The 16,580-nt window shown below is 51.1% G+C and overlaps 3 protein-coding genes across 3 annotated transcripts in view; all 3 read right to left on the reverse strand.

Annotated features, from left to right (window-relative positions):
- Positions 1-238, reverse strand: part of Rnf227 (ring finger protein 227) — a 2,221-nt gene extending 1,983 nt beyond the window's left edge. The window contains exon 1 of the mRNA XM_026780986.1: positions 1-238. This exon is cut by the window's left edge and continues 421 nt beyond it. Coding sequence (XP_026636787.1) covers positions 1-168 — 168 coding nt within the window. The 5' untranslated portion in view covers positions 169-238.
- A 6,900-nt stretch (positions 239-7,138) lies between these two features.
- Kcnab3 (potassium voltage-gated channel subfamily A regulatory beta subunit 3) lies at positions 7,139-13,952 on the reverse strand. The gene is made up of 14 exons (XM_005349786.3): positions 13,327-13,952; positions 12,042-12,085; positions 11,699-11,736; positions 11,400-11,479; positions 10,113-10,157; positions 9,990-10,034; positions 9,776-9,819; positions 9,554-9,640; positions 9,218-9,303; positions 8,975-9,095; positions 8,799-8,893; positions 8,580-8,700; positions 8,335-8,423; positions 7,139-8,121 (listed from the first exon to the last, which is right to left on the reverse strand). Exons 1-14 carry the CDS (start codon positions 13,557-13,559, stop codon positions 8,044-8,046), a joined length of 1,206 nt encoding a protein of 401 aa, XP_005349843.1. The 5' UTR covers positions 13,560-13,952; the 3' UTR covers positions 7,139-8,043.
- Positions 13,953-14,716: 764 nt separating this feature from the next.
- Trappc1 (trafficking protein particle complex 1) lies at positions 14,717-16,570 on the reverse strand. Its single transcript, XM_005349787.1, has 5 exons — positions 16,450-16,570; positions 16,260-16,358; positions 16,052-16,122; positions 15,514-15,652; positions 14,717-15,063 (listed from the first exon to the last, which is right to left on the reverse strand). Exons 2-5 carry the CDS (start codon positions 16,356-16,358, stop codon positions 14,935-14,937), a joined length of 438 nt encoding a protein of 145 aa, XP_005349844.1. The 5' UTR covers positions 16,450-16,570; the 3' UTR covers positions 14,717-14,934.
- Positions 16,571-16,580: the final 10 nt, after the last annotated feature.

Here is a 16,580-nt window from a genome sequence, read left to right on the forward strand (position 1 = left end):
CGCCAGCTCGCGCAGGCAAGCGGTGCACAGTGTGTGGCCGCAGCGGGCGCGCGCCGTGCCGGGCAGGCGGCGGGGTGCGCGGGCCCCAAGGTTGAAGGGTCGGTAGCAGATGTTGCAGTCCAGCTCACCCCGCTCGGGAAGAGAAGGCACCCTCATCAGGAGCTGCATCGTGGCCGCTGTGACCCAACGACGTCGATCCCGCGGCGGCTGGGAGACTGAACAAGCGGCCCTCCTTGGGCCTGGGCTGGGCCTGGGGCCGGCGCCGCCGCCTCTGTCCCCTTTTAATAGTGAGGCCCCACCCTGGAGGCGTCACGCACAGATCAGCCGCTCCCTTCCGTGGCACGCGTCTGGGGCGGTGGAGGCGTGTGGCTGGGAATGCGAGTGGGGACACAGTGAGGTGAATGCCCACACGATGCCACAACTGCCCGAGGGAAAGGGGGACACGCTCCACCCACTGCCCCCTTGGCAAACTTTTCACCCACAGCAAAACACCAGTGCCATCGTTAAAATGGAGCAGATCCTCAGGTCCCCTCTTGCACACAGTCACTGGCCCAAGTCTCAAGTAGCCCATCTGTCACGTGCTCACACTCTTTCTCAACCCCCCACAAACAGGCTACGTACGCCAGGTTTACTGTTGGTTCTGCCCAGTTTTAATTGGTTCTCTGGATGTTTGGATTCTGCCCAGCCGTAATTGATGCGGCTCTCACCTCCCTTTTTTATACATGACCTCTTGGGTTCTCCTAAGGCTCCCTAAATTTCATCCTCCCTCCGAGAGTTGATTGCAGCTAACATCTCAGCCTAAGGAGGGACTTAGATTCCAGGAGCATGGCCTTAGGAATGCTGGGAATCTTTTCCTTCCAGAGTATCCAGGCTTGGACACCCACACAGGATGATGGTTGAAGCAAAGCAGCCCTGCATGACTTCTGACTCAGGGGTCTGACTTCTCGCACAGGTAAACAGGACATGGAGCTCACAACCCACATTCCCTCCCGATGTTAGCACCCACACCCAAGCTGCCTTCTCAACTTCTCTTGCACTTGGAGCCCAGGTTCTGTTGCGGAGGATAATAACACAGTCTTGACACAGCTGGCTCCAGTACAGAGCCTAGTTGTGACATCACAGGCAAGTTACTTAACTTCTCTGGGCCTTGATTTCCTCATCTACAAAATCTGGATAATAATAGTAAGGCTCGAAAGAGCTTGTGTTTATAAGGTGTTTAAATGACGCCTGGGACACTGTAAACACCAGACAAGCAACAGCAGTCACTGTCCTGATCGTCCTTGGCTCCAAGCCTGCTTTGTCTTCACTGAACTTCTGGGGTACCCAGTATTTCACATACACCATCTCTTGGTTAATCCAAGATGGGTTTCTCTATCTGCATAGCATTTTCTGGTTCATCACAGGTAAGGTCGAGCTTGTTTTGTTTTGTAAGGTTAACCTAGAGGATAATCTTTATTTTGTTTTGTTTTTGAGACTGGGTCTAACTATGTAGCCCTAGGCTGGTCTGGAGCTCTGTGTGTAGTTCCGAATGGCTTCAAACTCACAAGAAGTCTGGCTGCCTCAGCCTCCCGAGTGCTGAGATTAAAGGCATTCAGAACTGTGCCTAGCAAAGTAATCTTTATTCCGGTCTAATTGGGACTTCACTGTGTAGCTTAGGCTGGTCTCAGACTCATGGCAGTCCTCCTACCTCAACTTCCAGGACCTTTAATCCTAGGTAAAGGGTTAGTTAGGCTGGGCATAGTGGCACACACTTTTAATCCTAGCACTCTGAGGCAGAAGCAGGCAGATCTCTGAGTCCGAGGCCAGACTGATCTACAAAGTGAATTCCAGGACAGCCAGGACTGCTACACAGAGTATTTTGAAAAACCAAAAATAAATAAATAAAAAGTAAAATATCTTTAGGGGGCTGGCAAGGTGGCTCAGTGCTTAAGAACACCTGCTGCTCTTCCAGAGGACCTGAGTTCAGTTCCCAGCGCCTAAGTTGGGCAGTTCACAATTGCCTGTAACCCTAGTTTCAGATCTGGATCCTTTCTAGAGTCCTCAGGCACCTGCACACACCTGGAATACATACACATACATGCACAATACACATAAAACAAACTTCAAATGATGGTAAATTGTAGTCTGTGTGCTTGTATGTATGTCGATGTAAAGAACGTGTGTGGGTTCTTGTGTGTAATTCACGCTACACGGCACAGGTGTGAAGGTCAGAGGATGACCTCAGGTTTCCTCACACTCACCTTGCTTGGCTTTTCCTGTTGTGACTGTGTAGTGTGTGTGTCCCTTCTGGAGACGGAGTCTTACTGTGTAGTGGGTGTGTCCCTTCTGGAGGCGGAGTCTTACTGTGTAGCCCCACTGGCCTGGAACTCTGTAGACCAGGCTGACCTCAAACTCAAAGAGATCTGTCTGCCTCTGCCTCAGAGTGCTAGGATTAAAAGTGTGTGCCACCATGCCCAGCCTAACTAACTCTTTACCTTGTTAAAGACAGAATTTCACAGATTTGTATGCCAAGATAGCCGGCCCACAAGCGTCTGGGATTCGAAGGCTTCTCCTGTATGCACTTCCCACCCACTGTGGTGGAAATGTGATTACAGACACTTGCATCATTACACTCAGTTTATGTGAGGTCTGTGGATGTGCACTTAGGTTCCCACACTTGCCTTCAAGCGCCTGACCCAGCGAGTCATCTCCCTAACCCAAATCTTAATCATCGAAGGTAGAATGAAAGGAGTCTGGAGTGTGTCACTGCCAAGGGTCCCTCTAAGCCATGATTTATACTATCCTGTCACCTGCTCCACAGCCTTATCACCAAGAACCCAAACTGATGAGCTCCCATTTCTAGGCCAGACTATCTTCCAGTTTTTCCTTCCCCTTTTTTTTTTTTTTTTTTTTTTTTGGTTTTTCGAGACAGGGTTTCTCTGTAGCTTTGGAGCCTGTCCTGGAACTCCCTTGGTAGACCAGGCTGGCCTCGAACTCACAGAGATCCGCCTGCCTCTGCCTCCCGAGTGCTGGGATTACAGGCGTGCGCCACCACCGCCCGGCCCCTTTCTTGGCTAGCTCATAACCCTGGGTAATATTCTTAATTTCTCCTTCCCTTCACCTTCCTTTATTATCCAAGGTCATTTCTCCCTTTAATAGCCAATCCACCTACTCATCTCCACCTCTTGCTCATCCTCCTGGTACAAGCTTTTGTTATCTCTCACCTCCCTATCCAATGAACACAAACGCACAGGCCTTCTGCAGGCCTCCCCTGCATGTTATTTACAGAGAGCTCTCCAATCTCAAACCAATCACATTCTGCCCAACGCTGCTTCTGCTCCCGTTTAAAATCTTCTAAGGTAGCGAGTGTTGAATGGCATCCAGATCCTTTGCAACCGCATCATCAGTCAGGGCCTAGACTAGGCATGGTGGCCATAACTGTAACCCCAGCACTGAGGAGGCCGAGACAGTTTTTGAGTTTGAGGACAACCTGGACTACATAGTGAGGCTGTTTTCAAACAAAAGCAATCTACTTCCTTATCTCTGCAGAGGAGGATGGCTTTGTGACCAGCCTTGACCAGTTAATAGCACGAGGCAGAAATCATGTGTGTGTTCTGGAGCCTAGTCTTCCACAGCACTGCACCTTCTGTCTGCTGGAAGGCTGCCCTCAAACCACCATAGCAGGCAGTAGGGTTAGACCTAAGTACTGGAAGTGACGCCCTGTGGAGGGAAATGGATGCACTCCAGGCAATGGCTAGTGCTGATTGCCTGACAAGCTAGTGACGCCATTTGGAATATTCCTGCCTAGTTAGCTTGCTTAGCAAATACAGCCAAATGAAGGAGGCCAAGTGAAACAGCAGAGGGACTCCCAATCAGCCCACAGAACCATGAAAAAATGTGTAAGTTGGTTACGCATTTGTTTTTAATTATTTTTAATTCCCCTCCCTCCGTGTGTGTGTGTGTGTGTGTGTGTGTGTGTGTGTTCATGCAGGTGCCTGCTGAGACAAAAGAGGGTGTCAGATGCTACCCCGGGGCTAGAGTTTTGGGGTTGTGACACCTGAGGAGCCACAAAAGACGTGGGTCCTCTGCAAGAGCACTGTCATGCTTCAGTGAAAACGGTCCTACACCTACACAGATATGGGAAGCACTAATCGGACTCAGATGTTTGTAAAAGTTACGCATTTGTTTTTAATTATTTTTAATTCCCCTCCCTCCGTGTGTGTGTGTGTGTGTGTGTGTGTGTGTTCATGCAGGTGCCTGCTGAGACAAAAGAGGGTGTCAGATGCTACCCCGGGGCTAGAGTTTTGGGGTTGTGACACCTGAGGAGCCACAAAAGACGTGGGTCCTCTGCAAGAGCACTGTGCACCTTAACTGTTCAGTCATTGCTTTAGCTCTCCTCACCTCACCTCACCTCAAATTCACTTTTAAAAGCTGTTTCAAGTCACTAGACTTTGGGATGATTTGTGTGTTTATCAACAAGTAATCGAAACAGATACTACCCAGAAGGCCTTGTGTGCCCTGACCTCAGTGTGCCCCACATTTTACTTGTTTTCTCTGTGGACACTCGGGCTTCAGAGACTGTTGGGTTCTGTTATGGTGTGGATGCAAAGCCATGTGTCGAAGGCTTGCTTCCCAGGTGATGGTACACTGGAGAGGGGATGGAACTGTTAGAATTTAGGTTACGGGGTGTGGCCTTGAAAGGGTCTCTGCTTCCCAGCTGCTATAAAGTGAGCATCTTATCCACCATGATGGTCTGCCACAGGTTTAAAAGCAAATGTGCCGAGCAACTGTGTGCTGCAAACAACCCCTAAGCTGGAATAAACTTTCCCTTTTTGCTTGTTTACCTCAGGAATTTTGTCTCCGCACAGAAAGCTGTCTGATACAGTGCGCATGTTCCCTTGTTCTGCTGGGCCCTCACTCCCCTCACTCTTGCTGTCAATACCTCCTCTCCGGGCGGCCTCCCATGTCACATACCCACTCCAGACGCTGCTAGCCCCGTGTGCTTCCCTCTGTCTGGACATTGGACAACAGCAGTTTGCACCGGAGCAGTGGCCACGTGATTGTCTCTCTCAGCAGCAAACTCCACGAGGGCAGCTCCATATCCCTGTGCCCACCATGGAAGGACTGATGCCCAGAATACTCATTGAATTTATCAATAAGGTGGTTGAGAAATATAGCAAATGTTTACAGACAAGGATGTGTGACAATAAAGGTTCTGTTTACAAGGGACTTCTAAACTGCCTCAAGGTAATTCTAAGGGGAGGTTTTAAAATGTGTGGAACAGAAGAAGGAAAAGAAGAAACAAAACCGTTGAGCATTGGGGAGGCAGCACCAGGAGGAGCGCACTGCTCTCCGCGGGGACTATTTAAGGAGGGTACTGCTCTGAATTGATAAATTCTTGTATGTTTGTCACAGAAGAACTAATCATAGCTTAGTCATACACTTCCCCTTGCTTCCTGCCGTCTTCCAGAATGAGTGGGAGACTAAAGGGGCGGCTGTAAGTGCTCATTAGTGGATCCTGATGGTTGCTAATCCAGTCAGTAAAGGCAGGCTGCTCAGTCTCCGGGAAATGGGTTCCACTCTGCACTCCCAGCTTAGGGTGGAGGCAGGAGGAGCAGGGAAGAAGGGAGCCGCTGAGGTTATATTTAAGGTGGCAGAAGTCATCTCCCTTGCCCTTGTGACCCCTGCAGGTTGTGACTTTCCGCCCACTTCCTTCCCTCCGAGAAATCAGTCCATAGACGAAGGAGACAGGGGCGTCACTGGACTGTTCTGCTGCCTTCCCATGGAACCTTTCTCTGCTTTCCCTTGCAAGTTCTGACTCCTTTCCTCTCGGTTTCCCTCTTTTCTTACCCTATCACATCTCAAAACCACACCCCCTGGGACCTTTCCCATCCAGCCACAACAAAACTGCTTCACTTCTGGGCACCTGAAGATGCAAGATGAGGGAAAGACCAGAAGTGTGTGTGTGTGTGTGTGTGTGTGTGTGTGTGTGTCTCAGTGGTCAAGAGCACTGGCTACTTTTGCAAAGGACCTGGACTTGGTTACCAGCATCTACAAGTGCCTCACAGTCCTCTATAACTTAAGTTTCAGGGGATCTGACATCCTCTCTGTCCTATTTAGGCACAGGCACACATGTGGTGTGCAGATACAAATGAAAGTAAAATGCTCATACACATAAAACCTCTTAAAAAAATAAAAATCCCAGCACTTGAGAGGCAGAGGCAGGCGGATCTCTGTGAGTTCGAGGCCAGCCTGGTCTACAGAGCTAGTTCCAGGACAGCCACAACTGTTACAGAGAGAAACCCTGTCTCAATAAATAAATAAATAAATAAATAAATAAATAAAAATAAATAAAAAACCAAAATGAGGTGGAGGCGGTGGTGGAGAGGTGGCTGTTCTTGCAGAGGACATGGGTTCAGTTCCCAGCACCCACAGAGCAGCTTGCAACTCTTTAACTCTGGTCCCTGGGAATCCAAGGCCTCTTCTGGCCTCTGGCCATTAGGATGCAAGTGGTGCATAAACTATACACACAGGCAAAGCACCCAGACACATAAAATAAAAACTAAAGGGTGGGCAGGCTAAGATGGCTAAACAGGTGAAGACTGCTGCCACCAATGGCAACCTGAAATTGACCCCTAAGACCCACACAGTGGAGGGAGAGAGTGGAGGGAGAGAACCAGACCTCCACAAGAGCACTGTGGCAATGTGTATACACACACACACACACACACACACACACACACACACACACCCTTAATCCCAGCACTCAGGAGGCAGAGGCAGCTGGATCTCTGTTGCGTTTGAGGCCAGCCTGGTCTACAGAGTGAGTTCTAGGACAGCCAAGGCTACACAGAGAAACCCTACCTCCAATAAGCCAAAAAAAAAAAAAAAAAAAAGCAAAAACAAAAATAAAAAAGGTAAAGAAAGGTGAAAGGTGTTATCAAGGACAGCTTTCATTAGGAAGAAAAGAAGGTGCAGCACCAGGTTCTAAAGAAGGGGAATGGGCCTGTGCCAGGGGTACCTGGGGCTTAGATCCTCCAAGAGAACCATAACTAGGGGTCTGATGCCTGAGCCACTCACGAGTGGAGAACAAAGAGGAAAGGTTACCTGAGCTGGTGCCCCGAAAGCCCCCCCCTCAGCCGGGCAATCTGAGACACAGTGAGGATCAAGCTGAGACTTTATTTACAGTTCCCTGGGAAGTCTTACAGCAGAGGGGCCGTCTTTATTGCTTTAGGTTTATTGCCAGGAAGAAGACTGTAGTCCTCTGACACTGCATACTAAATCCAGTTCAAGCCTGGGTTTGCCCCCAGACCTTGACAACCTCACGTTTCTATATTCCCCCTAATCACTTTGTTTTCTAAGGATCACCTTGCCATTTCTGCGATACAGCCATCAAATTTCTTTCTGCCTTTGGCAACATTGTCTTCCCCACTTTTATCCCCTCTCTGCAAGCACAAAGTGTGGCCCTAGTTCTAGATTTAAGTCCTCCACTTCCAGGCAGGAGGCAGGATTCTGGTTTTCCCAAAGATCATCATTTACTTTCTGCCAGGACCAGCCCGGCTTCTATGGAACAAATACTACTAAGTATGGCCCGTTTCCCGTGTTCCAGTTAACACAATAACTCACTAGGTTCTTGCCACCTTGATGACATTTCAAGGCCCATTTTTGAGGTACTCTCAATGTTTCTTTTTTTTTTGCTGGACGTTTTCTGGGTTTCAGCAATAGGGAAAAGAAACGAGCGAGGCCAAATGGCTGAGAGAAGACGGCTCATGCCCGGGATTAGCGAGAAGGCCTAGCCCTAGGACACACAGCAGGGGCGTTGAGGGTGGGTGGGAGATCTACTTTCTCTCTCAAGCCCCAAGGCGAAAGGATATGGCTTTGTTCATGCGAATCGCTACTCGAAGCCGGGACTCGTTGGTGGGCGGGGCTACCCTGATTCTGCCGCTGCGTGGGAGCAGGGTTGGGGGCTGGGAGGACAGATCCGGCACTAGAGGGCCCATTGCTCGAAAGTGGTTTTCCGGCAGGTGCAATCACTCCGCGTTGGGTCCCCGCGCCCCCAAAGAACTATTTCTTGGAATGCGACTTGTTCCCCAAGAGCGCATCTATTTCCATCACCGTTTGCGGCGTCAGCTGACTCAGCACCTTGAGAATGGGCAATGAAAAGGACAGTTTTTGCTGGGACACTGAGGAAGGGCATGATGAAGGCCACAGTGGGACACAATAAGAAAGTTTTCAGAGGTTTGGCCCTGTCTCCCTGGACTTTGCAGGGACAGCTCTGTGATCACTTCAGTCCATTCAGGGATAGACAGTATGGCCTTGACTCTCAGGTCAGGGGAGTCTGAATCGCCAACTCACCTGGAGGGAGCCCAGATGTTCCATCAGCTGCTCTGCACTGGACACCCCCAGTAAGACTGAGCTGACACCCTCACTTCGGAGACACCAGGCTGGAACCAGAGGAGGAAAAAGAAAAGAAACTGATGTGGATCAGCGTGGGCACTCGGAGTCCAGAAGTGTCTGAAGAGGGTCCTGTCCTGGGACGCCCTTCTCTAGAGATAGGTGTAGGAAGTCTCGCAGGGAGGCAGACCCCTGCAGGGTCTCACCTATCGCGAGCTGGGCCACAGTGCAGTCTAACTGGTGAGCGATGGGGAGAAGGTCCATGACTCTGGCTTGTTGCTTCTTGCCATCCTCACTCTGCACTTTTTCCTTGAGCCACTGGTACCCCTGGAGACCAAGGAGACTCAGTCAAGGCCCGACTCCCTTCTTGACCACACAGCAGCCTAGGCAGCCCAGACCTGCCTCCCTGAGCCACCAAATCTCACCTTGACAGTGGCCTTGCAAGTATCTGGAACTCGCCCATCGTACTTGCTAGTAATGAGGCCACACGCCAGGGGAGACCAAGTAACCGAGCCAACACCTAAGAGCAAGAGGATTTGGTGTGGGACGGGGACCTATGTCATGAGTGAAACGGGAAAGGTGGGGATGAGGGTCTGCACACCAATCTTGTGGTAGAGCTCGGGCAGCTGCATCTCCACCTTCTCCCTCTGAAAGAAGTGGTTGTCCGCTTGCTCGCACACAGGCGGGATCAGGTTGAACTGTCTGGCCATGGAATAGGCCTCCTGGGTTGGTGTGGAAAGGAGACAGGGTCAGAGCGACCCTTCCACTGTCTTCCTTCTCAGCACAGTGAGGTTTGGACTGGTCCCAAGAAAAGGGTGTCGGGTGGGGAGTCAGAGTCACATACCATGATCTCTGCAGCACTCCATCTGGATGTCCCCCAGTATAGGGCCAGGCCCTGGTTGATGACATAGGTCATGGCTCTCACAATTTCTAGGTGCACAGGAAAGAAAAGGCCTCAATGTCTGATCCGTGGAACCCTAGACTCTGTCCACCCCACCAAGACCAGGGCAGGTCTGTAGTCATCTCTCTTCTTCACCTCCTTCCTTGTTTAGGTCCTAGGGTCTGAGCCTCTGCTATGGAGATTGGGGGACTTTTGAGTGGGGGAGGCTGGCTTCCCGATGCCAGTTTGAGAAAGTGCCCAGTTTTGAAGGGCTGTCAGGTTTAGGGATTCCGGTTTTACCCTCCATAGGACTGTTAGGGTCTGAACGATTGGCGAAGACTATGTCAACGTATTCCAGCTGAAGGCGGTCCAGGGATCCTTGCAAGCCTAGAAGTGGAGGGAGAGGGGAGGTAAATATCTCCCCTTCAACTTGCTAAAAATTCAGACCATACTTCCTGGTTATGGTCAACTTCTCTGGCTTCCGTGCCCACCCACCTCTGCTAGCCAGCCACCAATCCTCACCTTCAATGATGTGTTTGCGACTCAAGCCTCGCTCAGTTTCTGCCCTGTAGAAAGGCTACTGTTAAGGATGAGGGTTATCTGGAGCTACGAGAAACTGGGATGGCATAAATCCTCATGGGCAGAATGGAGGGGCAGGGGATGACGTGGGAGAGCAACCCCTACTCCTATCCCATATACCACATATTCTTTGTAAGTCTTCTCCCCAATTACTTACTGTCCTCCCCAAAAGATCTTAGTGGTGATAACATAGCTTGATCTCCTGGAGAAGACAGAATGACAGTGCCAGCAGGAATACTTGGTTGATCATGTCTCCAGTAACCCACAAAACCAGTCTCACCTCCAGCCTTTGCTCTTGAGGATGTTCCCTAGGGTTCTTTCAGCCCTGAAACAAAGACAAGGTAAGGACATTGATCTCTGCAGGACAGACCGACTCCTTCCCCTTCTCCCAGCTTGTTCCCTCTAATAGAGAGAAAGGGGAGTGGGGAAACAGGAGCCAATTTGGAGTCTCAGATTCGTCTTGGACAAAGGAAAGGGGCTTCTGAGCTAGCAGTGTAGCCATATAATTTTTTATTCATTCATCCATGTTGTCTGTCAACTATGTACCAATCCCTATTGTGGGTGCTTAAGGGGTAGGCTATAATGGGGCGAGAGAAATGGACTTGAGTCAGGGAGGACACTGCCTTTTCTGGTTTCAGTCATCTGGGCTGTTCTCTCCTTCTGCCTCTGTAAAACACCAGGTATCCTCCTAAGTCCAGCTCTGATTCTGCCAGTGAATGCCAGGCTATGGTGAATCCTTCTCACCGGCTTCCATATCCTCTCCCCCCCCCCCTTTGGGAAAGAGGGTCTCAGTTTGTAGCCCATATTGGCCTCAAATTCTCAACCCTCTTCCCCTAGCCATCCAATGTTGGAACTGCAGGTGTGTGCCATGATGGCCAGCCGACACAGTTCCCGTTAGAACACAAGTACGGCCCAACCTGGGGCAAGTCTTAAAGTATTGAAACACTCTGCAGTGTTGGGGCTCTCGCGTGCCCCTTGTTTGTCTAATCACTTAGGCTGAATCCTTTTTAAGGTTATGTTGACCTCTTCCCTGAAACTGTGAGGGCTTTGGTGATGGCCTCTCTGGAGAGTCTTGGGAAGATGACTTCTGTGGAGGTGGAAGCCTCTGGGTTGAGCAGCAAATGTTGTGTAAAGCGGTCGTTCCCTTTATGTCAGAAGATAGGACAGAGTGTCACGGATGCTCACAGAAGGTTATGACTCTGGGCAGCTGGGGAAATGCTTCTCGGATGATTTGACATTTGAGTTAAATCTTGAAGAAGAATGTTTCTCAAATAAAGAGGCAGAGTAGGTCACCCTGGATTCTGGCTACTCCCAAAGTCAAGTCATAGGCGTGATATGATGCGGTGTGTTTGAAAATACAGCTTTGTGATCTTAAGGATAGAATCGTTGGCTTTATGTTAATGTGGCTGCACAGTATGTCTGCTGACTTCTAGAGAGGGAAGTGCTGTGAGAACTACGAACTACAACTCCCATAATACACGGGGGTGTGTGTGTGTGTTATGAGTTGCACTTTAGTGTTCCCAGAATTCCCAGATCTCTAACTTGACTCTTTCACCCTGGTTCTTACTTTCCCGCCGCGTACACTTCAGCAGTGTCAAACAGGTTTACACCGTGTTCATAGGCTGCTGTCAGCACATCTTCTGCTGTCTAGGGAGGTGAGAAAACATCACAGATGAACGGCTGCCCCCAGTTACTTCCCTCCCTGCACCCAACCCAGCACTTCAGTCCTGGTTCCCCCACTTTCTCTCCTTTGCCCATCGTCCAGCCTCAGATCTCATACCCCCCAAGCTTGTCCAAACCCTAACCAGATCCACTTCTTCCTCTTCTTACCCCTTCCCCATAACCACCTCTACCCACCACTTATACCTCATCTGAGATCTGAGAGCCAAATGTGACCCAGGTACCTGCAAGACAGAAGTCGGACACATGTGAACTGCAGGAGTCGGACTATAAAACAATGCCCTTTTTCTTTTCTTTTTTTTTTAAATATGTACATTTCTTTTTTTTGTAATATTTATTAATTATGTATACAATATTCTGTCTGCAGGCCAGAAGAGGGCACCAGACCTCATTACAGATGGTTGTGAGCCACCATGTGGTTGCTGGGAATTGAACTCCGGACTTTTGGAAGAGCAGGCAATGCTCTTAACTGCTGAGCCATCTCTCCAGCCCTCCATGCCCCTTTTCTTTAATGTCTCTCCTAACTTACCAAGGCCAAGACAGGACACCCGGAGACCAGACTTTCCTAGGTTCCTGCAGGATACAGAAGCAGTGGGGAAGGGGTGAAGCCTCCACTGGGGACTTGGATTATCAGTCCCCAGCTCCTGTCCTTCCGAACTGAGAAGCCCTCAAGGGTCCCAGTCCAAAGACAGCAGACCCAGTGGGCTGATGGGATAGGTAGTGCTACCCCCATAGCAGAGGCCCTAGGGTATTATTGAAAGAACAAGTGAACAAATAGTGTGATCGATTATAACTCGAGGGCCACTGTCTGGCACCTCCATTCCTATCGTCTGTTCCTTCTGGGTGCATTCCTGTCTGTGTCTGAGCTGTCTCTGGGATGTGTGGAGTAGTGGACTTTGAAAAGTGTGGCTGATTGTGGTGAGTCTGAGAATAGGCCCTCCGTCAAAGAATGCCACTAAAAGGGTGACAATAGAAAGATGTAAACCAACTCCAGTTCAGTCGCTTGACTAGGCACAGAGATGAGCTCAGCCTCAGAAAAGGCCGATGTGGGTGAGGATTGGTGAGGATTTGATGGGAAAGTCTCTTCCTCTCTTCACTGACTTCTGAGGCTTGAACTAAAAATCCTGACTCCTCTTAAGACACAGATGGAACAGTCACCTTTACTTCCTAATCAGGGATGCTACAGGGGAGGGCTGAATACTTCTGGGACAAAGGCAGGTCACATCAATGACCTCAGAATATTCCCAAGAAGTGCCCCCCTACCCCATTTTGAGTTCTGAGAGTCTCTGGCCAGCAGTCCCGCGAGCCCTTCTCACCCAACTCTTGCCTTACAGCACGGGATGAAAGATGTAGTCTATCCCCCTTCCCTCTCCTGCTCTGACCTCACCCTAGAAAGGGTGAGGGAGACTGGCCTCAGGGCTGGTGGGGGCAATATCTGGGTCAGGCGCCCCAACTGGCCAGAGTGAGCTGCTGTTTCCTTCCCTCCTCTCCCCAGGACGCCAACCCAAGGACACTCCATTGGATGAGGGGGGAAGCAGCCTGGAGATTCAGGCGTTCCCTCCCCCCCCCCTTTTTTTAAGGATAAGGAGGGCAGTTCGGGAGCACTGTTTAGGTACGACAGGACTCTGTCAACCTTAGTAAACTTGGTCTCATAGTTAGGGGAACTAACAGAGACAGAGTGAGGGAGTGCCAGAGACAGAAAGAAGAGGGGGGATGAATAGTGGCCTTTTAAGCTAAGTTTGAAGGGGTCGTGGTGACTAACCCAGGGGTCCCGAAAGGGAAGCGAATAGGTAGCCTGCCTGGCCATCCCATACCTGTATTTCATGCCAGTGCCTCGGCCGGTGCTCTCTCGAAGGGCCCCAGCGGGTGCTGGGGGTCGGGGGACCAGCGCAGCTCGTGACTTGGGTCCACCCCCCGGAGGGTTCCCATGCCCTCCGCCCACTGGCCCTCCATTACCGCCCCCAGGACCCGGCCGGGGTCCACACAGACGGTCCTCACTGCTCCGGCTGCGAAGGTTCTGCTCGGTACACGCGATAGACACCTGCATGCCCGCTGGCCAGCCAGGGCGGGGGAGGGGGCTCTGGGGGAAGGAGGAGGGAGCCGGGAAGTCCGAGGGCAGACACTGGTGTGGTAGTAGCGCGACCCTGAGAGAGCGGGAAGGTTGAGGAGGCTGCAGCCAAAGCAGCCAACCGGGATGGGGCCGCGGGGGCGGGCTGCTGGAGGTCGCGGGGTTTGCGGCGGGAAAGGAAAACCGTGCGGGGTGCCAGGAGTGGTATTCAGATGCCGGGGGCTGTGATGCAGGGAGCAGGAGAATAAACGGGTAAGGATAAAGATAAAGTCGAGGATGGTCTTCAAGGATAGAGACCCAGGAACAAGGGGTGGCGAAAGACGGGTGCCACTTCAGCTGGAACCGCTGCGGGACCGCTGTGCTCCCAGCCGCGTCGGCAGCGAGCCCAGCTCATCAACATGCAGGCCCCGCCCCTTCATCTGCATGGAACCGCCTGCCTCCCAGCCGAACACGCTACCTTATCTGCATAAGCTCCGCCCGAGGAAGGCTTCCGAACAATCAGTGTGCCTTGTTCAGAACGTCTTGTTTTAGGAACGTGCTTCTCACTTTCTGTACTTGAAATATGTCAACATTCCTCCCGTTCGGTGGTGTGCATTCGAAAGGGGCTTTTTGGTCCCTCAAAAACCAAGGTTTGGAAACACTGATTGTGACAACTAGAGGTGAGGCAGGATGCGTGTACTACACCTAGCAAGTGGTAGCAAAGGTTGCTGCTAAAATTCTAAAATGCAACGAAGAATTATCCAGCTGGTAAGATGTGAGCAGTATTGATCCTACTGCACGTGCTGGCTTTGGGGGGGCCTGGGCAGTTTGGATGCTCAACTTACTAAACCTGGATGGAGGTGGGCGGTCCTTGGACTTCCCACAGGTCAGGGAACCCTGATTGCTCTTCAAGCTGGTGAGGGAGAGGGACTTGATCGGGGGAGGGGGAGGGGGAGGGAAATGGGAGGCGGTGGCGGGGAGGAGGCAGAAATCCTCAATAAATAAATAAATTTAAAAAAAAGATGTGAGCAGTAAAAGAACGGCGAAATTTGCTGGGAAAACCTCTTCATGGGCTTCGGGGATGTGTGGCTACCCGAGGTCTCGTCTTTGTGTGAGTCACACTGGGAGGGGCTACAGAAACTCACAGGCAGGCAGCAGAGGGTGACAGAAAGTTTATTCTGTTTCTCGTGGAGTCAAGCAGGGGATAAAACTGTCAAGGACCCCTTCGGGCTTCACTCATGACTTGAAGGCAGTGGGCGGTGGGCCTTCAGGTTGAAGCTCTCAGGGGGAGACAGGGAGGTGGATGGGCTCACAGTGCCACAAGTCACAAGGGTCCAGACAGTCACAGGTTCTTCTGAGGGGTGAGGTAGATGTGTCAGCCGGCTCGGGCAGAGAAGAAGGGCAAAGATCGGACATAGGAGTCTAGCCGGGAGCGAAAGAGCTCACTTTGCACTGTCTGTCCCAACGGGCACAGAGGGTTCTTCACGACCAACTCCACGTACAGCTGTGGAGAGGAGGGTGTGTGAGCCAGGTCTGGGGCGCGTCTCACTTTCAGTCTCAAACCTGGTATAACCCCAGGGATGTAAGAATACACAAGGGGGCGGGGCTGGAGAGATGGCTGGGCAGTTAAAAAGGCACACTGCTTTTGCAGAGGGTAGCCAGTGCCCAGCACTCATGGTGAGCGGCTCACAACTACCTGTAATCCAGCTCCAGAGACTCTATCACTCTCTCCGGCCCTCCACAAATACCTGTGCTCACACGCACACACCTCCTCTACACAATACATATAATGAAAATTAAAAATAAATCGTTAAGAGCACTCAACCTCTCCCTTAGGAAAGCTATCAATGTTAAAGGAGCTGAAAGCGCTGAAGAAAACAGTTCAATAGGGATAGAACACAGAAGGGTTGGGACTCCTAGGACTCTGGGAGAAGGGTTCCCGGCTGACACTGACCGCACTGTAGATGTGGTGCAGCACATCGCGGATAGGGCCCACGCCCAAGTCAGTGTTCATGACAACCTTGATTCCAGTGGGCGTCTCGTAGTAATGGAGTTTGTACCGGCTAGTTTGGAAAGACAGAAAGCCATCCTTCCTGCAGAAACAGGTATTGAAACAGGAGTGGAATCGCTCCCAAAGAAATATTTGTGATCCCCTCAAGGTCAACTCCCTCCTATTCATTATAAACAGGTGGTTTGTAGCAGCCTCATTGAATAAAACACCTAACATCATCTCCATCATTCCTCGACTTAGTTGCTGCTGCCTTCACCTGCCCTACTCCCAGACGCTCCTGCCAGCTTCAGGACTCTAGTTCCAGATTCTCTCTCTCTCTCTCTCTCTCTCTCTCTCTCTCTCTCTCTCTCTCTCTCTCTCTCTCTCATATTCCCCTCCCCTCTCTGGGGCCACATGCCACTTCCATTTCAAAACAGTATCTCCCACTCCCAAGGCTAGTTAGTTAGCCCTCCCTTCAACACCCCCTCTAACAGGACCGTACATGTCTAGCGGGGACATCTTGCTGACAAACGAACGAATGGAGAAGAGCATCCCATACATCAGCTTGTACTCCTGGAGGAAAAGGGGGTAGAGTTAGAACTCGGCTATGGAAGGAGACAGGATGGGAGTGGGAAGGAACCTGAATTTGGAGAAAAGGGACTGGGATGGGATCATGTGCGTTTGTGGGTATGCCGGGACTGTCCGATCACCTCTTCCTTAGGGATCCCCGCTTGCTTCTTGCGGTGCCACTCGCTGTAGTGGAGACACACTCCATTCCGGTCAAATAGGTACAGATTGTGGACAGTCATCTGCAAGATAAAGAGCCTCGCTCAATGGCATGCACCCGACTCTGCAGAAACGGGTCCTTCAGTGAGGTGGGAACCCCACCTCCGGACTCACCGGAATTGCTGCGAGTGAGGGTGACAAGCTACTTCCGGTTTCCACAGCCCAGACGGGACGCAAGCCTCACGAGCCGAGCATTAACTCCGCCCCGATAGTCTTACCAGACTCCGCCTCTCTCTCGCAGCCAA

This window comes from Microtus ochrogaster, chromosome 7, assembly GCF_000317375.1.
Source record: "Microtus ochrogaster isolate Prairie Vole_2 chromosome 7, MicOch1.0, whole genome shotgun sequence".
In the NCBI taxonomy this organism is placed as follows: domain Eukaryota; kingdom Metazoa; phylum Chordata; class Mammalia; order Rodentia; family Cricetidae; genus Microtus; species Microtus ochrogaster.

What these genes read in the sequence shown, in the direction of transcription:
- Kcnab3 (XM_005349786.3), bottom strand. Translation starts at nt 13,559, where the DNA reads ATGCAGGTGTCTATCGCGTGTACCGAGCAGAACCTTCGCAGCCGGAGC. An exon ending in TCGCAAACACATCATTGAAG is followed by an intron (nt 9,641 to 9,775) that starts GTGAGGATTGGT and finishes CTCCACTTCTAG; the next exon opens with GCTTGCAAGGATCCCTGGAC. An exon ending in CCCTAACAGTCCTATGGAGG is followed by an intron (nt 9,304 to 9,553) that starts GTAAAACCGGAA and finishes CTGTGCACCTAG; the next exon opens with AAATTGTGAGAGCCATGACC.
- Trappc1 (XM_005349787.1), bottom strand. Translation starts at nt 16,358, where the DNA reads ATGACTGTCCACAATCTGTACCTATTTGACCGGAATGGAGTGTGTCTC. An exon ending in AAGATGTCCCCGCTAGACAT is followed by an intron (nt 15,653 to 16,051) that starts GTACGGTCCTGT and finishes CTGTTTCTGCAG; the next exon opens with GAAGGATGGCTTTCTGTCTT. An exon ending in TGCACCACATCTACAGTGCG is followed by an intron (nt 15,064 to 15,513) that starts GTCAGTGTCAGC and finishes TCCTCTCCACAG; the next exon opens with CTGTACGTGGAGTTGGTCGT.